Raw genomic sequence first — 24,876 nt, forward strand, 5'->3', positions numbered from 1 at the left:
CCTTTGTGCTATAGTTGCTGGCAATCCTAACAAACATTTTCTACTACAACGAACGTATTGAGAACAGTAGTTATATCCTGAATTTTAGAGAAGCTTCTTAGCCAAACAACGGTATTTACTTTCATCACTGTAAAATATTTTCCTTTTAAAAAAACACTTCATTTTACTATTTCTTCCTTCCTGTTTTTCTTGGTCTTTGTTTATTTGTCCAAGGTGCGACCATGCAAACACTTATTATTTACTGTCTTGTTTCTTTGTGCTCCCCCATCTGTGTCTCTATATTCACCTGCCTCTCTTACATTACACGTAGTTTATAAGCTCTTTGGGGCAAAGACTGACGTCTTGTTCTGTGTTTACAGCATTTAGCACCATGGGATTGTCGTCCATAACGGGCTCCTGGGTGCTAAAGGAATACAATTAGTAATAATAATACTAGGTGTAGTGCTGATATTGACGTCCATTGAAGTCATGATAGCAAGCACTAAGTGTTTGCAGGATCGCTTCTTTAGCATGAATGTGATGTGAATGAAAGGTGCCAGTGTAAGGGGACTGGATACCAGCCCCAGCCAGTATCCACCCTCATATGTTATGCGAATGCAAAGATCTCAGCACTTCATCGCATTCTGTGTGTACAAAACTGAGGGACTTTGTAGATACGCAAGGTGATCTGAAAAGCCAAGAGAGGTAGATAGTGGTGTCCCCTGGTGGTTTGTTCTGGGACCAGTGCTGTTCAACATACTGATAAATGATCTGGAAAAAGGGGTAAACAGTGAGGACAAAATTACTCAAGACGGTTAAGTCCAAAGCAGACTGTGAAGAGTTACAAAGGGATCTCAGGAAACTGGGTGACTGGGCAACAAAATGGCAGATGAAATTCAGTGTTGATAAATGCAAAGTAATCCACATGGGAAAATATAATCCCAACTATACATATAAAATGATGGGGTCTAAATTAGCTCTTATCACTCAAGAAAGAGATCGTGGAGTCATTGTGGGTAGTTCTCTGAAAACATCTGCCCAATGTGCAGCAGCAGTCAAAAAAGCTAACAGAATGTTAGGAACCATTAGGAGAGAGAGACATAATAATACAGAAAATATCATAATGCCTCTCTATAAATCCATGGTACACCCACATCTTGAATACTGCCTGCAGATCTAGTCACCCCATCTCAAAAAAGATGTATTGGAATTGGAAAAGATACGTGTAAGGAGAACAGAAACCATTACGCATATAGAGCAGCTTCCATCTGAGGAGAGATTAAAAAGACTGGGACTTTTCAGCTCGGGAAAGAAGACGACTAAGGGGGGATCTGATAAAGGTCTATAAAAATCTTGACTGGTGTGGAGAAAGTGACTAAGGAAATGTTATTTACTCCTTCTCATAACACAAGAACTAGGGGTCGCCCAATGAAATTAATAGACAGCAGGTTGAAAACAAACAAGAGGAAGAACTTCTTCACATAATGCACAGTCAACCTCCGGAACTCTTTGCCGGGGGATGTTGTGAAGGCCAAAACTGTGTCAGTGTTCAGAAAAAGAACTAGATAAATTCCTGGAGGATAGGTCCATCACTGGCTATTAGCCAGAATGATGAGGGATGTTACACCATCCTGAGTATCCCTAGCCACTGTTTGCCAGAAGTAGGGAGTGGATGACGGGATGGATCACTTGTTGATTGCTTGTTCTGTTCATTCCCTCTGAAGCATCTGGCATTGACCACTGTCAGAAGACAGAATACGGGGTTAGATAATCCACTGGTTTGATCCCAGTATGTTCTTATCAATTTTATGTTCTTATATCCAGTCGAATTACATCCATTTGCTGCACTATAATATCAAACTCCCTTTTCGTATCTGAAAAAGCATTTCCAAAACATTGTTTAAGCAAGCCAATAGCTACACTGCAGAGTAGCAATCCTACCTTTCCCATGGAAACCATGGAAATTTACCCTTACAAAACAGGTGCGCAGGAATCACCGTCCTAGAACAGATAAATGGCCCATGGATACCTCTGTCACTGGCCTATTTTAGATGCTAAAATGGGGGGATAAAGTTAACCCATCTGACCAAGAGAGAGCCAGAATCAGATTCATTCCTAATGTAACTTCATTGACTACAGAGGGATTATACTAGGTATGGATCTGGCCCACCAGAGTCCTTGCAAATCAGAGCTGGAACTTTTCAGAGGCTTGTCTCTTTTGTGGCACCTTTCTCTCTCTCTCTCTTCTTATAGTGGATTATTTAAGTTTCTCATTTTAGATTTATTATGCTAGCTTCACTTCCCTGTTTCATTTATGTTAGATGGCTCTGTTGCACTCTTCTGCATAAACCAGCATGGATGTGGTCATATGGTCAAAATATCCCATTGCTTTGGGGACAAAAAAGTATAGATGGCCTGTTTAGGGAATCCATAGAGATACGTGCCCTCACTCTCAGACCTACTGAATATAGAAGAGGCAGAAGATAAGTTGCTGTATTTAGCATAGTCCACACGCAGTGCAGTGTCCAAACTCACCCTTTTCCTGGGGTCTGGCTTTATTAACGCAGAAATTAACAATAAAACAACACAAATAGTCAGCTCAAACCTTTTCCCAAGGCATGGCTGCTCTGAAGATTCCTCTCTTCAGACTGTTCAGCCTATAACCTACATTCTCCACCTCTTTTGCCTTCCACCAGCCTGTACCAAGTGACTGTAAAATACTACCACTGTAAATGAGAGCAGACATCTGATTTGACCCAGTAGCATTTTAGACCCATTTTGAACAGGTATAAATGACTAAACTTATGCAAGCAGTGGAGCAGGCAGCTCAAAGACAAGGGGGCAGTTCCTGCTTGGTATGTACAGCCCTGCATTTTGGGGCTTTGTAGAGTCACACTGCACCCAGAGAGATGGGGGTGACTCAGATTGTCTCAAATACACAAAATGTACACTGGGGCAAGTGTTTTGTATACAACTTTTTCGCTAGGAGGGTGGTGAAGCACTGGAATGGGTTACCTAGGGAGGTGGTGAAGTCTCCATCCTTAGAGATTTTTAAGGCCCAGCTGACAAAGCTCTGGCTGGGTTGAGTTAGGTGGGGTTGGTCCTGCTTTGAGCAAGGGGTCGGACTAGATAACCTCCTGAGGTCCCTTCCAACCCTAATCTTCTATGAGTCTATGAAATTCCCAGGAAAATGACCAAGGAACCCACTAGCAGCTGAATGAGGCTAGGAGGGACACTCCCTGCTCATTGCATCTCCTTAAATGACTCACTTAGGCCCTTCTGCAGCTGTGAAGGCACATGCTGTGCCAATTTGGGTAGATTCTAATTGAAATGTGGCTCTAACCTCATAAGGCAGGTCAGTTTGGAGATAAGAATACTATATAAATCATACTTTCTTCATTTCCAGTGCCTCTGCTAATAGTGCTTCCATTGTTAAACATGTTTGTAACAACCTGTTTTCTTTCCAATACCTCTAGGGTGAAGAAACTGAAAGACACCTTTGCTATCGTACAGCATTTAGACAAAAATATGAGTAACCTTCGCACCTGGTTGGCTCGCATTGAGGCTGAGCTCTCCAAGCCTGTTGTTTATGACATCTGTGATGATCAAGAGATCCAGAAAAGACTTGCTGAGCAGCAGGTGGGGAAATCATAGCATCGGAAATAAATGGGCTAAAGTGCTGCTGATTGTGATTGGTCCTGTGTTTAAAATCATCTATTTCCTTTCCTTGACAGACTTTTTTGTTGTTCACATTTTGAGACGTGTTTCCTGCCAAAGTGAGACAAGGTGGGTGAGGTAATATCTTTTATTGGACCAGCTTCTATTGGTGAGAGAGAAGCTTTCGAGCCACATCGAGCTCTTCTTCAGGTCTGGGGAAAGGTACTCCCAGCATCACCGCAAAAGGTGGAACAGCTTGTTTAGCATAACTATTTAGCCCATATTGTAAAGGACCATTCAAGGTAGAGCGCTCCATTAACAGCTCTGCAGTCATTGAACAAAAAGAGGGGGGTTAGTGGGTTACAGATTGTTGTAATAAACCATAAATCCAGTGTCCCTGTTCAATCCATGATTGTTAGTGTCTAGAAGAGTAATGAATTTAAGCTCCCAGGCTCATCTTTTGAAAGCGTTGTGCACGTTTCATTTGAGATAGAGGACTGATAGGTCAGATATAGAGTGATCGTTTTGTGAAAAGTGTTCACCCACAGGTCATAGGGTGTTTTGACTTTTTTTCCACCCAGGAAAATGACAAAAAACACACCTGCACAGTAGTTTCAAAAGATGAGCTTAAATTCATTATTCTTCTAGACACTAAAAATCATGGACTGAATAGAGACACTAGATTTATGGTTTATTGCAACAATCTGTAACTCACTAACTCTCCAAAAAACAACAAGAGATCTGTGGCACTTTAAAGACTAACAAATTTAATATTTGCAGACATAAGCTTTCGAGAGACTTCAGCTCTCTTCTTCAGATGCAGTAATACAGAAAATAGGTAACACAGAGGCAGCTTATAGATATCCAGGTGCATTGAGAACAATGGGGCAGATGGAGTCCGGTACTTAAGACCTAATGATGACCACTGAGTAGGAGGTGAGAATGGGTGAGCAAAGTAATTTACCTTCGGTAGTGAGATAGCCACTCCAACTCTCTGTTTAAACCCAGTTTGAATGTGTCAAATTTGCAGATCATTTCTAACTCAGCAGTTTCTCTTTGAAGTCTGTTTTTGGAGTTTTTTTGGAGAAGTACAGCAACTTTCAGGTCGGAGACAGAATGCCCTGGGGAATTAAAGTGTTCTCCCACTGGTTTATGGATGTTTTGTGTCCATCTATCCTTGTGCTTAGCGATAGTCCAGTTTGGCCAACGTATATGGCAGAGGGGCATTGCTGGCACATGATGGCATATATAACATTAGTGGATATGCAGGTGAATGAGCCCCTTATGGTGTGATTGATGTGGTTAGGACCAGTGATGATGTCATTAGATACAATGTGTGGGCAGAGCTGACAACGGGGTTTGTTGCAGGGATAGGTTCCTGGGTATGATTTTTGTAGGGTGTGTGGTTGCTGGTGAGTATTTGCTTCAGGTTGGGGGGCTGTCTGTAAGCCAGGATGGGTCTGCCGCCCACTGCCTGAGCGAGAGATGGATCATCTGCTAGGATAGGTTGTAGATCTTTAATGATGTGTTGGAGAGATTTTAGCTGGGGACTGTAGGTGGTGACCAGTGGGGTTCTGTTGTTTTCTTTGTTGCGTCTGTCCTGTAGTAGGTGACTTCTGGGTACCCGTCTGGCTCTGTCAATTTGTTTCTTTACTTCTCCAGGTGGGTATTGTAGTTTTAGAAATGTTCATTGAGGTCCTGTAGGTGTTTGTCTCCGTCTAAGGGATCAGAGCAAATCCGGTTGTATCTTAAGGCTTGACTGTAGACAATGGATCGTGTAATGTGTCCAGGGTGGAAGCTGGAAGCATGAAGATATGCATTGCGGTCAGTTGGTTTTCGGTATAGGGTGGTATTAATGTGCCCATCCTTTATTTTTATTGTAGTGTCCAGGAAGTGGATTTCTTGTGTGGATTGGTCCAGGCTGAGGTTGATAGTGGGATGGAAATTATTAAAATCCTGGTGGAGATCTTCGAGGGGCTCTTTCCCGTGGGTCCAGATGATGAAAATGTCATCAATGTAGCATAGGTAAAGAAGAGGTGTTAGGGGACGAGTTTTGAGGAAGCGTTGTTCGAGGTCAGCCATAAAAATGTTGGCATACTGTGGGGCCATGCAGGTGCCCATAGCTGTGCCACTGACTTGGAGGTATAGATTGGTTCCAGATCTGAATGCCTCTGTGTTACCTATTTTCTGTATTACTGCATCTGAAGAAGAGAGCTGATGTCTCTCGAAAGCTTATGTCTGCAAATATTAAATTTGTTAGTCTTTAAAGTGCCACAGATCTCTTGTTGTTTTTGCTGTATACAGACTAACACGGCTACCCCTCTGGAACTCTCTAACTCCCTGTTTTTGTCCTATGACTGCAGAAGTGCTAATGGGCCACTCTACCTTGAATGGTCCATTACAATATGAGCCAACTAGTTATGCTAAACTATCTGTTACACCTTGCATTTTGTTCTGAGGCTGGGAGTATCTTTCCCAGACCTGAAGAAGAGCTCAGTGTGGCTGGAAAGTTTGTCTCTCTCACCAACAGAAGTTGGTCCAGTAAAGATAGTATCTCACCTACCGTGTCTCTCTAATCTCCTGGAACTGACACGGCTACAATTATACTGCATTCAGCAAAGTTTTTGTGAGATACTTTAAGGGGATTTAACAGTTAGAGGGGAATGTTTTTGAAATTTAAATATCATAGACAAAAACAAACAAAAAACCCATAAAATCCTTTTCCTTTCTATTCTACATATGCTTCTATACCATGTTCAGCACTGTAAGTACCTGAATGCCTTCCCAGTAGTGCATTAAGCAGTGTGACTATATCTCCATCATGTGGTGTTCTCTCATCCTCTTCCCTTTGGATGAGGCCTTGCTTGGCTAAAGAAAACAGACTCTTGAGGGTTAGACAATGATTTAGACTATGTGCCCATGCACAGGAGCGAAGGATAGAGCAAACCTTGACCTTGACCCATACCTGCTTGCTTCCCTCAGGTCAGATAGGCAGGAATTCCTCGCAGGAATGGGAAGTGACTTACCAAGCCAGCTAGCACAGCTGAGTTGGTTCTGGGAGGCAGGGCAGGGGTTGCATCACTGCACTCACTCATTCAGTGCATGTGCACAGAAGCAGGGAGGAAACTGTGGCTCAGAGGAGTGTGAGTCACAATGCCTCATGAGTCAAGTGCGGGGGCAATGCAATTTATGGATCACCCCTTGCTTGGGGCTGTGCCTAAAGGCACAATCGAGGCGGAAGTGTCTGCAGATTAAAAATACCTGCTGCTGTGGAACACAGGTCCTAAGGTTTAACTCTGTCCATCGCCATAATAGGGGCATTTATAGTTTACCCTAAAACTTTTAGGGCCAAACTTCCCAAAAGTGGAGGCTTACAGGACTGCCTGCAAACAACATATGGCTGCTGAAGCCTTTGCTCCCCACCCCACAGTCTGGCCCTTTGTGTTTGAGGAAAACGACCTGGACTAATCCAGATATGAGAGCTACATTTCCCACAGATTATTTGAGCTTCCCCACAGAGCTTAACACAGTACTTAGGAGAAATTACAGTCAAGGTCAGACTCACCCTTCGCAGAGGTAGTGGGCATGGCTCCCATCCGTTGACTTCAATGGGAGGAGCTGCGCATACAGGCAGGAGCAAGGGTGGCTTTTGGCTCCCAAAGTTTAATGGTTTAATCTACAATGCTAATGGTTCTGTAAATAACAAGTAATGATTTTCCCCTCATAAAAACCTTTTCAGCTTCCAAAAGGCTGTGATAAATTATGCCAGGCTGACACCCTATGTAGCTTATCCTGGGAGCAGAAAACAGAGACTTGGGGCACAAAAGAATTGTGTCCAAACTCATTTATTTTTACTATGGCCATTCAGACTTCAGCTGCACAGATACATCATTTACTCCTCAGAGTCCTACAGAATAAGCTACTGTTTGGTTGTTTGGATTTAATTTTAAACAAAGGACCCCGAGACACCTCTACTCTCCTTCTGCTGTAACTTTAAACACAGTGGAAAGGACAAGGCTGTGCTGACTGTAAAGATCCTTGAGCAGAAAGCCTTTCACTAAGCTTTGCCTGTTGCATTCACATAGGGGTTTGAAAAGATCTTCCTTGGTTTTATTTCAAAAAAATATTTTGATGGATACAGCATGATGGTGTGGAATACGTCTTAATGGATTCTTTTATGTTTGATACCCATGGTCACAGAGGTGTTATGTATGCTGTCTTGAATAACTCTTCATTTTAGAATTCTGGGTAATTGTTTGCAGGCAGAGATGCTTTTAGAACATGTTTTGTTCATCTATAGGTCAAAGGTTGCAAAATAAGACATTCTGTTTAAGATATAAAATACAAATTAAAGATGTCTCAGTGTTACAGGAAGAGTCCAGCATTGTATGGTCAGTTAAATAATTAGGTCTCACAAACTTTCTGAACAATGAAGTGAGGAGTTGAAGGAAAGATATATTTTCTGTACTGTATGTATGTTTTTGGCCCCATCATTTACTGTGTATTTTAGTTTGTTTGTCTTGACATCCTAATGAGAGTTAAGATCATTTTACTTTAGCAGTTATGATAGCAGCAAGGATTCTGACTGAAGTTATTATATAAACCCAGACATAACTGACAAATAACTATCATCTGATTCTGATCACAGTTACACCCGTGTAAGTCCAGAGTAACTTCACTGAAATCAGTCATAGATTTACAGCATCGTAACTGAGAGTGGAATCTCTGCCTGTGTACGGGCCACAGAGTCAAAAGACAAGACCTCTTCTTACGGCGAGAATAGCCTGGAATCTATAGTAACCTGTTTAAAACATGTGCTCGACCTGCTTCTAGAATCTATATAAGGATTACTGCTCTTACTTTTCTGAATCTCCAGAAGTACCAGACAAAAGTAACAGAAATCCTGCAAACCAAAGAACAGCCGAGCTGCCAGTGACCAGGAAGACTGTAACATACATTACAGTCAATCAGAAAAACACGGATTAGATTTTGACACTCAAGCTGAGCAGTACATTACTCTGGGCTAGTCTGTGATTCGAATTGCATTCCCACACAGAGGAATATAAACCCCCTGCTGTCCCTTACACCTCTACTTTGCCCTTGGTCCAGGTAGATAGAAGTAAGCAGGGCTACTTGTCTGCTTACTCCCTTTGTGGAGTGGCTGGTTAGGAAATGGACAGAGCCGTGGCTCCACTCCCCCACCCGCCACTCACAGAAGCTGAGCCCCTGGGAGCTTGAGGGGGTAGTAATTAACTCCTGGACGGTATAGGCCAGCAGCAGATTACTATGTCCTCCAGGGGCAAGGAGGAGTCAGGGTAGAATTGTGACTCAAAGTGGTGACTCAGTACAAAACTACTTCTGGGCTAGCACAGTTTGTGTATCACCCCCTGCCTAAAATCACAATCTAGCCCTCTGTGAATAGTCCCATTGAAATCAGTGGCACGTCACAAGAAGTAACTTGTGGGCAATGTGAATAAGAGTGGCAGAATCTGGCCCAAGAGGTTCAAGTCACATTTGACATTCTTGTCTATGTGGTTACTTAACAAATCAGACAGATTTGAATGTTAGCAAATTACATACAAAACTCTGGAGTTAGCTGGTCTTCTAATGGCCTCAGAAAGAAGCCTCTGCAAGTGGTGCGGATGGTGTCTCAAATCATTATCAATAGTAGCAGTTTTTCATTAACTCCAAGAATATTTATTTTTATGTAAAATACTCTATATTACTTTAACTTTGGTCATTCATGGCTAAGTTCTGCTTTCAGGTACACACGCTACTCTCACTGAGTTCAGCCAATGGGGTTTCACTCCTTTTGTGCTAACATTTTGAAGTTAAACTGTTTCCCTTTTATTGATTCCTGAAAGCGTCTTCCTTTAACTTGTTGTGTCCTCCTCTTTCCCTGTGGGTTCTCCCTGGGCTGTAAAATAAAGAACAAAACCAGCAGTGGATTTCTTATTCTGGAGTGCTGGTGGAATCAGCATGACCATTTAATGGGAATTCCCACTGACATTGTTTGATAGACTGCCCTTCATTGATGTCTGCTTGTGTTGCAATAAGGTTCCAGCACAGTCATTGCATCCTTTTTAGTGAAGGCAGGTACAGGTCATAAAAATGTATTTGTGGTTAATATTAATTAAATAGTATTTTCCAAGTCCATAGAGTTGCATGGGGTGGCTTATTAAATTAAAAGCATCTAAGATTGTTTTTTTCTCTGACCCTGCACTTTTGGATCCCTATTGCACATTCTGCATTTATTGCATTGGTCTCAATAGGAGTTGCACATATAGGACAAGTGCCACATATACTATGGAGATACAGACTCTAGAGAAGAAATACATAATACAAATTGTACAAGAGAACTTTGCTGTACATTTTAAAATGATACCATAGGGTAGATGATCCTAGACGGAGGAACTGAAAAATTGCACACTTGATTCTTTGGTGTGTGCCATTCTTCTGCAGTTTGAGATATTAGCTGAGTGACATAAATTATGCTCTTGCATTCAGGGAGGTCATGTATTATCCTGTGGATTCATCACCATGGTTTATAGTGGAATAAACTGTCATCTGATATTGTAAAAGCAAATACATTTGTCTTTACATTTTTACAATGTAGAATGTGTGGTTCAGATTTTGAATGTTTATTATATTTATCCAAATTATTAATGCAGAGATTAGACTTGTACTGAGAAATTAAATGGGGAAAACTCCACTTTCTTGTGACAGCCTTCTGATCTCTTCTCTCAGTTTGTCATTTGTTCAACACATTTGGTAAGTCCCTTCACTAAAGCTAAAATTGCATTTAATGAGCTGGAGATCACTCTTCCCTGTCCGTTACAATCTAATACAAAGGAATGTATGTATCTAATTGCTTGTTAATTAAACTTTTTATTTCCTAATCACAGGATCTGCAACGAGACATTGAGCGACACAGTGAAGGGGTAGAATCTGTATTCAATATCTGTGAAGTCCTGCTGAGTGATTCAGATGCATGTGCTAATGAGATGGAGTGTGACTCCATCCAGCAGACTACCAGAAGTCTGGACAGACGGTGGAGAAACATTTGTGCCATGTCTATGGAGAGGCGAATGAAGTGAGTCCTTTTCTGACACTTTTAGTGCAGTGTTTCAGGAAATTTTGTGGCATTCTACATGAACCAAATTTGAAGAGAAATGCAAAAATTGTTGCGATATGATTGGCAAACTTGTGATAAAGCAGAGCCTTTCCCCCTCCTTCCCTTCAGAATTGAGGAAACCTGGCGCCTGTGGCAGAAGTTTTTGGATGACTATTCTCGCTTTGAAGACTGGTTGAAATCGGCTGAAAGGACAGCAGCTTATCCCAACTCTTCTGAAGTTTTATACACAAATGCCAAAGAGGAGCTGAAGAAGTTTGAGGTGAATGCTTTTCATTTCAGCTATTGAAGTTTCACAGACATCATGTGTGCTTATCTAGAATACTAATTCTTGCACATATAAAGCATTTTTCATCTGAGCCTCTCAGAACGCTTTACAAACTTCATAATTCCCCTCCAAGATAAGGAAACACAATTATACCCATTTTACAGCTTGGCGAACAGAGAGGTTAAATAACTCCCCAGCATTAGACAGCAAGTTAGTGACAGAGCTGGGAATAGAACCCATCATTCCTGATAGTCATTAGCTCTGACCAATAGACTGTCCCTTGTATTAGTTCTTGGGGCCAGTGCTTGAATTGCTTTTAGACAGATTTTCTCCAAGCAATTGATAATCCTCAAAAAATCCTTAATAGTAGATAATTAAAAGCTACATTTTGTTTGCTCATGTGGCCAGCTGTTTGTTTTGCTAATAAAAGTCTGAGCGTTTGCAAGCTATTATATACTATGTGTATTTTGGATGTGATCATTTATTTCCAGTTGGACAAGAAACTGTAATAGACTAAATTCTCTAAATAGGACAAATTGCATATGTGCTCTCACTTATTGCACTTTGAGTGGGAGCTGTGAACATGCATCTGTGGGCAGGTTGTGGAGATAAAACATGATCCATGTTTTGATTAATTTTGAGGATCTGATTATTCTGTTCCATGATGTGCAGTGTTTTATAGATCCTTTCTCTGAAATGCAAAGGAATAAGATTCCTAACTTTGCATTACAGGCATTTCAACGACAAATTCATGAGCGACTCACTCAGCTGGAGCTAATCAATAAACAATATAGGCGGCTTGCCCGGGAGAATCGTACAGATTCAGCCAGCAAGTTGAAACAGATGGTACATGAAGGCAACCAGCGCTGGGACAATCTCCAGAAACGTGTCGCTGCCATTCTAAGGAGACTGAAGGTAATTGCAGGGTGTTGTGAGGGTTACTATAAAGGACTGTGAAGCCCATGTCGGAATGACACTACCTAAGTGCAAAGTTGTTAGGAGAATTCCAATCATTTACACAGTTAGATTTTGCATTTATAAATGCAAAACCCGAAGTTCATATAAGTGACAATGAGGCTGGAACACAAACCAGCAAAATAAAAAATAGCACAAGCTAAGGTTGAACATTTGCCCCAGGTTCTCTGCTGCACTGGGTTTCCACATAGTGCAACAGAAGATAAGGGATGCCATCAGGCAGCCTATTTTAGCTCCCTAATTTCCTGTGTGGATGTGCTCTTACTCCAGCATAAGTTTAGGGTGATCTGGGGACTGTTCTAATCTACATCATGTGGCAGTTGTCCCCTAGGGACAGTTGTGCTCCTGGCACACCCTCCCCCACCTCTGACCACTCCTGCAACACCAGGGCAGGGGGAAGAGGCCTTGGCACAGGAGTCAGGTCCAAGAAACTGGCCCTAACTAGGTCTAATTATGGAGAGGTGGATAAAGTTACCCCCAGAAAATCTGTCAATCCAAACGGATGCTGCAGGCAGTAAAGTGCAACCAGCCGTGAATACAGCAAGGTGTGTAAATTACCAATCAATGAGTGAGAGCACCTCTTAAACAAATGGATTGGCATTACCCAGCACTGCTGGGAGGTGAAGAGTATGGGAGTAATGGGCAACGTTTTGGAGAGCACGTCTTTCACCCCACCCCGAGATAGTATTGCTCCTGTTCTGCCTCTCCTCTCACCCAGCGTCCTTCTGTGGCTGTGTTCATGGCCCATGATGCACTCTGCTTACCTTCTGACAGGGTTTAAGACACTTTAATTTGGCTTCTTCATTTGCCTTATGAACCAGCCCTCAGGTGACCTATGCTGAGTGCTAAACCCTGATGTTAAACAGGGCTCCGAAGGCTGCTGCATGAAGTATAAGCTTGCTGGGGGCCTGCTATTTTATAAATAGGGCTGTACTTTTCACAAGCCAAAGCATAGGCGTAAATTCATTTTACATAGAATACACCTCCCTATCTTAACCACACTCCTTTTTGTTTGAACTCCCTTACACCTACTATTGGGGTAATTCCAGCACTGGATTAAGTAGGTGCATCTCCGTTTCTTTTCCCTGGAATTGCATCTGTCTATTCTAAGACTGAGTACAACTCTTTGTGCCTTTCTGAATGTAGAGGGCAAGATCCTGGGGTTCAGCTGAATTGCACAGAATGCAGCGTGGGGCTGGGGTGCAAAAGAAGTTTAAAGTTCCCTCCCCAGATTCTGGTGCAGTGTTGTACAAGGCTGCTGTAATTTATGCTGGTTTGTGACAAGCCCAAATAACTGACTGTGTGCTGAAGGGGTATAGTGGCCACACCCCTTTCTTCAGCCAGACCTCCTTTTTTCTGCAATGTGAGTCTCAGTGGAGGGGAGTGGCAAAAGAATATCTGTGGACACCAAGAGGTTCATTCTAATACTGAGGTGAGCCTCTCTGAGCTGGTTAAACTGACTTCAGGGCTCAAGTACCTGTGCTGTGACCTGGAAAAGCTTGTCACAGCCCATTTATGATATAGCAAGTTCCCAGCAAGTGTCAGGAAGAAAAATAAATTCCCCAAAGTCAGCAGTTCTTCGAGTAGTATCCGTATGGGTGCTCCATTGTAGGTGTGCTTGCATCCCTGCACTGCTGGTCGGAGAACTTCAGTAGCAACATCCGTTAGGCTCACACATGTGCTGTCTTTCCTCGTGCTGCACCACGAAGCTAGTCAGCACGCATGGGCTAACACATCTCAGTTCCTTCTCAACTGCTCCTAAAGACGGATCTACTCGTGGTCCGTTAGGACTGCTGATCTATTTGCATTTAGTTAGTCAGTCTGTTAAGAAAGTAGGTATAGTTTATTCATTATCCCTTCTTTTCTTTCACCTAAAATATTTTTCCTGCTTTTCTCCCTCATCGGGCACCCTCTCCCGTCCCCCCTCCCCCCAACAGGATATGCCTGGTTCACCAGACTTCAAGAAGTGCCTCACTTGGAAAGAGGCAATCCCAATTGCAGACAAGCACTCCCAGTGCATTCGCTGCCTTGGGGAAGGCCACATCTAACAAAAGTGTGGTCTTTGTCAGCTACTCTGGCCACGATCTCATAAGGACAGAAGATTATCTTCATGGAGGTGGTTCTCAGGCCCTTGCAGGATCTGTGCCACAAGTCATACGGCAGACGTTAGTCTTCCCCACAGCCCTCTACATATAAAGGCTGAGGGTCGAAGAAACAGGTTGCTGACCCCACTCCAAGCACTCTAAACAGAGAGCAGGAAGTTCCCATAGTGAACCGCAAGATAGCCGTAAGTGGTCCCCGTCTCACTCGGTATCTTCGGTCCTGCTGACAATGCAAAGAACCAACCCCATGTTGTTCTGATTGCTCTTATTTGTCCAAGACAGACCTGATTCAGTTACCTATCACAGCTCGTGACATGTCATCCAATCCCTCTCCCAGCCATCCCACATCTCACAGAACAGAAGACATAACTTTCATCCCAACTTGAGGATTCTCCACCTCAAGACATGGCTTCTGCTTGGTTCCAACACCTAGAAAGCTCTTGTTCAAGGGAGGTAAAAGAGGTTCTGCTGCACAGTGGAAAGTCCTCAACCCAATGTACTTACCTGCAAAAATGACCTAGGTTCCAGATTTGGTGTTCTTCTCAACAAATCTCCCCCACATTTGTGACTCTTCCACATATCCTAGACTATACATTGACCCTAAAGAAATCAGGCCTATATCTAAGCTCTCCAAGGGTCCACCTAGTGGCTATGACAGCTTTCCACCAACTTGTTGAGCGATACTCAGTGCTGTCACACCCGACCACCAAAAGGTTCCTCAAAGGTACAATCTACCTGTTCCAGCAATCTTGACGTCCCTCTCCCACATGGGTCCTAAACCCGTTACTGAAAGGATTGATTAGGCTGCTCTTCGAACCTATGGCCACCTGTTCACTGATGTACCTCTCCAAGAAAATGGCCTTCCTGATAGCGATTACCTCAGCCAGAATAGGATAGATAGCAACTCTAAAGGTACATCCCCCCCACATGGTATTCTTTCCAGACAAGGTTACACTCAGGCCTCATCCAAAATTCAACCCTAAGGTAGACCCCATTTCACAAAAACCAATTGATTCACCTTCCAATCTTTTACCCCAAGCCTCACGACAACAGGGAAGCTATATTACATACCCTAGATGTCAGGAGAGCCGTGTCCTTTTACCTGCACCAAGACGAAGACCTTCAGGAAGTCCCTTAGGCTTTTCCTTTCCGTGCTGGAAAGATCAAAGGACTCAGCCTTATCAGCCCAAAGGCTCTCCAGGTGGGTCTCAAACTGCATTAGACAGGATTACCAAGTTTGCAGTATGATCCCCTCCAGATTCTATTTGTACCCACTCCACAAGGTCGATCTCCTCATCCGTCGCCTTCTTCAAGAATATCCCTATCTCAGAGATCTGTAGAGCAGTGAGGTGGGCACTTGACCTCCAATGCCGTCTTTGGCTCTACAGTACTGTCATCTGTAACTGATCCGACTCCGAAGTCCCGGTCCTCCAAAAGGGGTATTCCACTACAGTGGAGCACCCATAGGAACACTACTCGAAGAAGTAGTTATTTACTTTGTGCAGTAATGATGGTTCTTTGAGATGGGTTTCCCTGTGGGTGCTCCACAATCCAACGTCCTCCCTCTGCTTTGGAATTCTTGTCAATGACTCTGTGATAGAGAAGGAATTGAGGTGGGTTGTCCCGCATGCACTGCCTAGCCTTGTGGCGCAGCACGAGGAGAGAGCGCATGTGCAGGCCTAACAGACATTGCTACCGAAGTTCTCCGATAAGCAGCGCAGAAACTCAGGCATACCTTCTTCTTCATCTGACTCTAAGCAAGAAAAGGGAGCAAACCTGCACAATTAGGTGTCATTTGTATTCTTTTATCTAATCTCTTTTCGGTATATTTATTGTTTGGGAGCTGTTTAGCAGGCTGTGATGGAGAAAGCTCCTCTTCTGATACCCACCCGGACGGGAGAGAGCAGGAAGAAGAACAAAGATACACAAATGGCTTTAACACCAAATGGCATGATGATTACACTGAGTGTATTTCCACATTCCAGCTAATCAATCATTTTGCTAATTTGATTATCTAATTTTAATTAGAGATGTGGCTTGTTTCCTTTATCTAAACTAGCTCCTAAAGTTAGAGCAGCAAAAACAGCCAAGGCCTGGTCTAAACAGTTTTTGTACTGGTATAACTATGTGGATTTTTTTTATCAGTATAGTTCTACCAGAACACCCACTAGTGTGGGTGCTGTTATACCAGTATAAAGGTGCTTTATACTTGTATACCTCATTCCACTTCCTGTGTGGCATAAATACCATCAGTTATAATAGTGTCTGTGCCAGGGGGGTGCTCCTGCTTTAAGTATACCAGTTTAGACTAATTCTGGTGTGTAGACAAGGCCTTTGACGCACATCTATTTAATATGAAGAGCAGTTCTGAAAGAAGATGCCAGTTCTTCTTCGAGTGCTTGCCAATGTTGATTCCAAGTAGGTGAGTGCACGCAGTGTGAACAGTCACCAGAAGGTTTTTCCCCTAGTGGTATCTGTGGGGTCTGCTGTGGAGCCTCCTGGAATGGCACCTCCAGGGGACCCTATAAATGGCCCTGTCAACCCCCTGCCTCTTCTGTTCCTTCTTACCATTTGTGACGATCTGCTGAACTCTGGTTTCTGTTGCTTCGCAAGTGTCCCCTTCCTAGTGTTATCCACACTGTTCTCTGTAAATAGTTTAGAGTAGTGTTATGTGTTTGTTTACAGTAGATAAGAGTAGTTTTAGTATATAGATCCCCTTAAGGGATCTTCCCTTTTCTTCCCAGGGCTGAGGCATGCCTCGGTCCCCCAGGTTTAAACTGTGTGGGGCTTGCAAGAAGCCCATGCCCAGGAGTGACCCCCACACTACCTGCCTCAAGTACCTTAGAGAGACTCACCAGAGGAATCGCTGCAGGATTAGCAGAGACTTTAGTCTCAGAACGAAGAAGGGAGAGGAGCCAGAGGTTCTTCGTGAACAGAAGATTTCTTTGCTTTTTGGTAAACCGGTCTCACTATCAATTCACGGTACTCCTGTCTGGCCTTTCAGCAGCCTCCTGGGTTTTTACAAAGTGCATGGCAAGTCATGGCTATGTTCCTCAGAAAGTGGAAAATACAGATTTTTCCATATTTGGACAATTGGCAAATCAAGGGCCACTCCAGAGATTAGGTAGAAACGGACGTGAGATTCATAAATCAACTATCACCAAGTTAGGCCTCCTGTTCAATGAGCAGAAATCTTCCCTAATTCCCATTCAGAGGTTAGCGTTCATAGGAGCAGTGCTAGATTCAAACCAGGCCAGGGCTGACCTGCTACATTCTTGTTTCCAAGCTATATATTCCATCATAGAAGAATAGAAAAGGTACCCCACTACCATGGCCAGGAACTGCCTGAAACTCCCGGGTCACCTAGCAGCATGCACTTATGTTGTCCAGCATGCCAGGCTGTGCTTCAGACCCTTACAGGCATGGCTGGCCACGATCTATTGCCCTTCGCGAGATCACATCCACAAGGTAGTTTCAATCCCCCCAGCTGTGTTGGAAACATTCCACTGGTGGCTCAATCCGCATTCAGTCTGCACAGGAGTCCCCTACGCTTCTCCGTCTCCATCTCTTACCTTGATCACTGATGCCTCAGCAGTGGGCTGGGGTGGCTCATCTGGGAAATCTCAGGATCCAAGATCTTTGGTCCTGGGAAGATCTGTCAAACCACATCAAAGTGAGGAAACTGAGAGCAGTTTGTCAAGTTTTCAGTACTCACCTGGAAGGGAAAAAAGGTGTCAGTAAGAACAGACAACACAACAGCGATGTTTTATATAAACAGACAGGGTGGACCACACTCCTCTCCCTGTGCCAAGAAGCCCTCAATTTGTGGCATTTCTGCATAGCCCACAAAATTCACTTAGAGGCGTCATACTTTCCAAGAGCACAGAACACAGTGGCCAATCACCTCAGGAGGTTGATATTCAACCACAAACGATCACTTCGTCTGGACATGGTAAACAATATCTTCCAGAGGTGGATGATTCCCCTCAAAGACTTATTTGTGACAATGTCCAACAAGGAGTGCCTGCAATTCTGCTCTTTCCAAAATCACAGTCCGGGGTCAGTTGCGGATGCATTCCTCATCCAGTGAACTGGTCATCTGTTTAATGTGTTTCCGCCAATCCCTCTGGTCCACAAAATCCTCCTGAAAGTCAGGAGGGACAGGTCCTCCATAATCCTGATAACTCCGGCATGGCCACACCAACACACTGATATACCACACTCCTCGACCTGTCGGCGGAAGCCCCTCTCAGTCTTCCACTAGCACCAGACTTAATGACTCAGGATCAGGTCGCCTTCATCATCCCAACCTGGAATCTCTCTACCTCCTGGCCTGGAAGCTCCATGGCTGAGCCCTTTGGAGATGGAATGCTCAGAGCAGGTCAGAGAGATCCTCCTTGGCAGAAGGAAACCATCCACCAGGGCCCCTCACCTGATTAAATGGAAAAGATTCTCCATCTGGGCCACACAGAAGGGTACTCTACCCGAACTGCATCCATACTTCTGATCTTGGACTACCTATTGCACATCAAGCATCAGGGGCTTTCAGTTTCGTCAATCAAAGTCCACTTGCTTGCAATCTTGGCTTTTCATCCCTGGGTGGTGGGCCACTTGGTCTTTGTTAATTTACATGGTAGGGCGCTTTCTCAAAGGCATAAACAGACTATACCCTCAGACACATCAGCCAACTTCCCAGTGGGACCTTAATCTATCATCTTAATCTATTAAGCTTTCAGCATTGATGAAGCCACCATTTCAACCATTAGCCACATGTTTGCTTCTCTGCCTAACATGGAAGGTAGCCTTCCTGGTGGCCATCATGTCAGCTAGAAGGGTTTCAGAGCTTAAGGCTCTCACATCAGAGCCTCCCTACAAAGTCCTCTTCAAAGATAAGGTTCATCTGTGCCCACACCCAACTTTCTTGCTAAAGGAAGTGTTGCAGTTTCACTCAAACCAGAACTTTTTTCTCCTGGTCTTTTATCCAAAACCACACACCAGCAACTGGGAGCAGAGGCTTGATTCATTAGATGTCAGACGAGCTCTGGCCTTCTATATCGGAAGGACTAAACCCTTCAGAAAAACCACACAGCTCTTTGTAGCAGACAGGATAAAAGGTCATCCAGTTTCATCTCAAACGATCTCTTCTTGGATCACATCCTGTATCAGAGCCTGTTTTGACTTGGCAAATATACCAGCCTCATCGTTTACAGCTCACTTCACAAGGATTCAGGCTTCCTCAACAGCATTCTTAGCTCACATCCCAATCCAGGACATCTGTTGGGCTGTGATGTGGTCATCCATCCACGTCTTTGTGGCACACTATTTCATTACTCATCAAGCTAGAAATGATGTGGCAGTTGGTAGACCAGTGCTTCGGTCACTAGTGCATTGAACCACTTCTCATAGACTCATAGATTATAAGGTCAGAAGGGACCATTATGATCATCTAGTCTGATCTCCTGCATAATGCAGGCCACAGAACTTCACCCACCCCCTCTTGTAATAGACCTGTAACCTAAGACTGAGTTATTGAAGTCCTCAAATAATGATTTAAAGACTTCAGGTTACAGAGAATCCACCAGCAAGTGCCCCATGCCGCAGAGGAAGGTGAAAAAATCCAAGGGCCTCTGCCAATCTGCCCTGGGGGAAAATTCCTTCCCGACTCCAAATATGGTGATCAGTTAAACCCTGAGCATGTGGGCAAGACTAGCCAGACAACCAGAAAGAATTCTCTGTAATAACTCAGAACACATCACAGGTCATTGGGCATATTTACTGCTAGTAATCAAAGATCAGTCAATTGCCAAATTAGGCTGTCCCATCATACCATCCCCTCCATAAACTTATCAAGCTCAGTCTTGAAACCAGCTAGGTTTCTTGCCCCCACTGCTCCCCTTGGAAGGCTGTTCCATAACTTCACTCCCCTGATGGTTAGAAAGCTCCATCTAATTTCAAATCTAAACTTCCTGATGGCCAGTTTATATCCATTTGTTCTTGTGTCCACATTGGTGCTGAACTTAAATAACTCCTGCGGGATTGCTTGGGAGTCACCTACTTGGAATCGACATGAGCAAGTACTGGAAGAAGATAAGATGGTTACTAATCTTCTGTAATTGTTGTTGTTCGAGATTTGTTGCTCATGTCCATTCCAAGACCCACCCACTTGCCCCTCTGTCGGAGTCAGCTGGCAAGAAGGAGCCGAAGAGGCGGGGCATTGGCAGGGGCCTATATAGGGTGCCATGGAGGTGCCACTCCAGGGGGCTCCAGAGCTGACCCTACGGATACCACTAGGGGAAAAATCTTCTGGCGACTGTGCACACGACACACACACACCTATTTAGAATGGACATGAGCAACACATCTTGAAGAACAACAGTTAAAGAAGGTTAGTAACCGTCTTTTCTTTTAAAATGCTCCTATGACTTTCTTTATTCAGTAACTAAAGTAATAATGTACAGCTGGCCTTCTCTTATTCAGTACTTCACCAACCAGAGAGATGAATTTGAGGGAACGAGGGAAAGCATTCTTGTGTGGCTCACAGAAATGGACCTTCAGCTGACAAATGTGGAACACTTCTCAGAGAGTAACTTTGATGACAAAATGCGGCAATTAAACGTATGTATTATTCATAATAGCTTTTTTATAAAACAAATATAATAATGTCAGTCTGTAGTCTCTTGACAATGCCTGCCAGTGGGCTAATTTCATGACAGCATACATTTTGTCCATCAGATCATATTTGTTATAGGACTAATAAACTTTAAAGAATAATTGTACAATTCAACAATTCAACATAAAAAAATACTTTCTATAAAATGTAAGTTAAGTATTCAAAGTCTTCAATTCTACCTTTCCGTTCCTCCTTACAACGTTAGTATCAACAGTTAGGCACATCAATCAGGCACGTTTACTAGCTTTTGTGACATTCCTTCAGGAAGTTATGGATTCTTTGCTACATGAATGATTAAGTTGATACTCATTTCAGCAGTATTCTTCTGTGCTTTCCTCTGTACCACATTCTTGTTGTTCCACAAGACGTATTCAGTTTTATTCTGTGCAAAATTCAAAAGTGGCAACAGACACTATATGGTTCAAGTCACCTATAGGTCAGTTGGTTCAAGCTAATGGTGACCAGAAGTTTTTGCCATCTAGTTCAATAGCAATGGTGGAGTGAGTTCAGGTTTAGTGGGTAGGTCCCCACATCATAAATGCCATCAATGGTGTTGATTTGCTTCCTGGCAGACTTTGCCTAGACATGAATAATAGCCTCCTCTCACGTTAGAGGTGGTCCATCAACTGGATAGTGTGGGCAGGTTAGCATTGCTATTGCCTGTGCTGTTCCTGTTGCATGGATGGAGCACTTCACTTTGTGCTAATTTCAATCAGCACCTAAATTCACACATGACATTCACCCACACAACTTTTATTAGCAAAACAAAAAACAAACCTTTACAGATGGTGGATGAAGAGCTAGCTGCCAAAAGAAGATAGATGACAGTATCAGTGTTCAGATTCCTTTCATTTTGCAATGCTAGAGTGAAGGACAGCCTCAACTGTAGACAGGAAAGAAATATTGCTCAAGTAACCATTTCTCATGTATGTTCAATGTAGGGTTTCCAACAGGAAATAACCCTAAACACCAATAAGATCGATCAGTTAATAGTTTTTGGAGAGCAGCTGATTCAGAAGAGTGAGCCCATGGATGCTATCCTGATTGAAGATGAGTTGGAGGAACTGCATAGATACTGTCAGGAAGTGTTTGGACGAGTCTCTCGATTCCACCAAAGATTGACTTCCAGGCATCCTGTAAGGGATAAGTATGGTCTTGGTGCTTTGGCAGGGTGTTGGTATGAAAATACAATACTCATTGTGTAGGAGTAGCTGAGCAGTGTATGGTCTAATATGGACTGAGTGCAGATGGGTCAGGACCTCCTCAGTAATAATTTCAGCATTGTGACTCATTTTTTATTTGACAAAAGACAAGTCACTTAACCACTCTTCCTTAGTTTCCCCACCTCTAAAATGAGGGTAATAGCTCTGATATATCTTATAGGGATTAATTAGTCAGTACTGGTAAAGGGCTTGAAAATGTTTCGTTTTCATTTTTGTACCAGTTTTTATTCCCTTTTTTAGCTTCCATAACATGTTCAGAATTTCCTTTTGGATAATCACAGTACATTTATTTGTGTCTCTGGTCTGCTCTTTGTTTTCAAATGGAGGAGGAAGACTAACTTCAATCTTTACTTGTCGCTGGGAGCTATTAGCCACTGCTCAGTGTGTTTTGACTCAAAAAGAAAGAACATGTATTTAAAAAACCTACTGAAAGACTTGATGAGCATAGACACCTGGGAGTAATGCTCCCCATTGCCTACCCAACGGTACCATACTGGGACTGGCTACCCATTCTTATTTGCAGACAAGATGTGTCTCAGTGGTGACTGGATGATAGAGAGAGGAGAAGGGCTAAGTATCATGTTGAGGTAAAGTTGTAGCTGCAGAAAAAAAGGAAGGGGAGAGGAGTGAGGATCTTCTCTGGGCTTTCCATCAGTTTAAAAACATATGTGGGGACAGACTGTCACAGGCTGATGTCTTCCTGCCAAAAAAAATAACCTTCCATATTACTCCATCTCTTACTGCAGGGGTGTCAAACATCCGGTCCGTGGGCCAGATATGGCCCACCAACCTTTTTGGTCCGGCCCCTGGCAGCAGCGCGCACTGCCCGACATCTCGCAGCGTGTCACGCTACCACCAGAGAGTACGACGCTGCGAGATGTCACAGCAGCGCACACTGCCGCCCGAGAGTACGACGCTGCGAGATGTCACAGCAGTACATACTGCCACCAAAGAGTACAACGCTGCGAGATCTTGTGGCAGCGCGTGCTGCCGCCAGAGAGTACAACACTGCAAGATGTCGCAGCGTCATGCGTGGCCACGAGATCTGTGTACTCTGGCGGCAGCGCGTGGAGCGCTGTGTGCACGAGACACAGCGTTCCAAAAGGCGGGAGAGGGACAGTGTGGTCTTGGGGCATCACGCAGTATTATAATTCTTAATCATTGATCGATTCTTTTAATCATAAAATAGTAGTAGTTGTAGAAGTGAATTTACTGCAGTTTTTATATTGCTGGTATCTAGCAAATAAAATATAATACTACATAAAAATGGTTGTGCCTAGTATTTCGATTTATTATTAGTATGGCCCACTTGAAGTACATTTAATTCAAATCTGGCCTACCATAGCAAATGAGTGACACCCCTGCATTACTGCATCAATTGTTAAGCGACCTAGATCTATTTTCACTTATTGTAATATAAAACAATTATTTTTAGGGGATAGACGATGACAAAGATACGTCTGAAAACGAGACAGATGCAGAAGACTCAAGAGAAATGCAGAATGATCCCTGGCATAAGAAGGCAATAAATGAAGTGCCATCTTCCCAGCAGTCCCTTTGTCATCTTGTACCCCCTGCAGCAGCTCATGAAAGGTCAGGCTGTGAGACCCCTGTCAGTGTTGACTCCATCCCACTTGAATGGGATCACACAGGTGATGTAGGAGGCTCTTCCTCTCATGAGGATGAAGAAGATGGAACATACTACAGTGCTCTCTCAGGTAAGAGCCAATAATCCCAGACAGTGTTTCAGTATAGCCACCTGCAGGATCCCTGAAGTGGCAGCTGTTTGTTTGTTTTGGGTTTTTTAAATTTGTAATGGTACAAAAATGTATGAGTTATTCACTCTTGGTTATATTGTCTGGACAAAAAGGATATTGTTGTCTAAACCAACCTTAAAGTTTTGAATGCCCCCCCTATTCCTTGTTTTCTAAAAATGTCTGATAAAAATAGTAATGAAGCTTTTCCTCCCAGTGAATATTTCAGATGTTTCTATTTAATATTTGGAAAATATTGAATATTTGTCCAGTGAGGAAAATGACGTTATTCTCTTTCAGATGTAGAAATCACTGAAAATCCTGAAGCATATCTTAAAATGACCACAAAAGCTTTGAAAGCATCTTCTGGTAGGCACCTGCTAATGCATGTGTCTGAACATGGCAATCTCCCTGTGGCGCACGCTATAGTCCTAAACCTCTTTCATATGTAATGTCTGATTTCTTGCCTTGTGTGGACACCATGTGCCATTGTGTCATGGTGTTTTTACGCTGCAGTAGAAACACATGTACATTACAAGCTGTCAAGAACATGCCATTTAGAATGCAGAGATGGTTAATGTGCATTTCATTGTATTGATCCAAAATCTTTCAGCTCTTTCATGGTGGTTTGTCTGAGTATTTTTTTCCTTACTGATTGTAATCACCTAATTACTGAGACAGTAGTTTAGTTTTGCAAGTAAAAGCAACACTTTAACTATCGCTTATCATTTTGCATTGTGTGTGACAGAGCCTTGGGCATGCCATCAGTTAAATCCCAAATGAGCATTCACTATTCTCTTCCAGACAAGACAGGTCTATTCTTGACTCACTTGTCAGGCATTTCAGCAACATGATAGTATCATGGGGATAGGAACTTCCCAAAACCATGGTGCAAGCTTTTCTTTTCTTGTTTTAAATCATACTGCAGCCAGACAGTTTCAGAAGGAAATAAAATGCCCCATAACTGCATGGCTGTCATTTTGTTACCTTCTGGAACACTGTTGGCATTTTGCAAATGTGCATGCTTTGCAAGGAAAGCTGTAAAACTGTCATTTTGATGTCATCATTTGGTACCATATTATTCAGAACATGTCTTAATTAATTTAAAAAGTAAAT

The 24,876-nt window shown here is 43.2% G+C and overlaps 1 protein-coding gene across 2 annotated transcripts in view; it reads left to right on the forward strand.

The window, feature by feature from the left end:
- Positions 1-24,876, forward strand: part of SYNE2 (spectrin repeat containing nuclear envelope protein 2) — a 275,575-nt gene that overhangs the window by 242,444 nt on the left and 8,255 nt on the right. For both annotated transcript variants that reach the window (XM_067554922.1, XM_067554923.1), the window contains 8 exons: positions 3,456-3,618; positions 10,542-10,729; positions 10,880-11,030; positions 11,769-11,951; positions 20,591-20,728; positions 21,725-21,919; positions 23,442-23,724; positions 24,061-24,129. In XM_067554922.1, coding sequence (XP_067411023.1) covers positions 3,456-3,618; positions 10,542-10,729; positions 10,880-11,030; positions 11,769-11,951; positions 20,591-20,728; positions 21,725-21,919; positions 23,442-23,724; positions 24,061-24,129 — 1,370 coding nt within the window. The remainder of the gene's footprint in view (positions 1-3,455; positions 3,619-10,541; positions 10,730-10,879; positions 11,031-11,768; positions 11,952-20,590; positions 20,729-21,724; positions 21,920-23,441; positions 23,725-24,060; positions 24,130-24,876) is intronic.

The sequence above is a fragment of the Emydura macquarii genome, unplaced genomic scaffold (assembly GCF_026122565.2).
Source record: "Emydura macquarii macquarii isolate MOO-44397 ecotype Brisbane River unplaced genomic scaffold, CSIRO-AGI_Emac_v2 contig_1551, whole genome shotgun sequence".
Classification (NCBI taxonomy): Eukaryota; Metazoa; Chordata; order Testudines; family Chelidae; genus Emydura; species Emydura macquarii.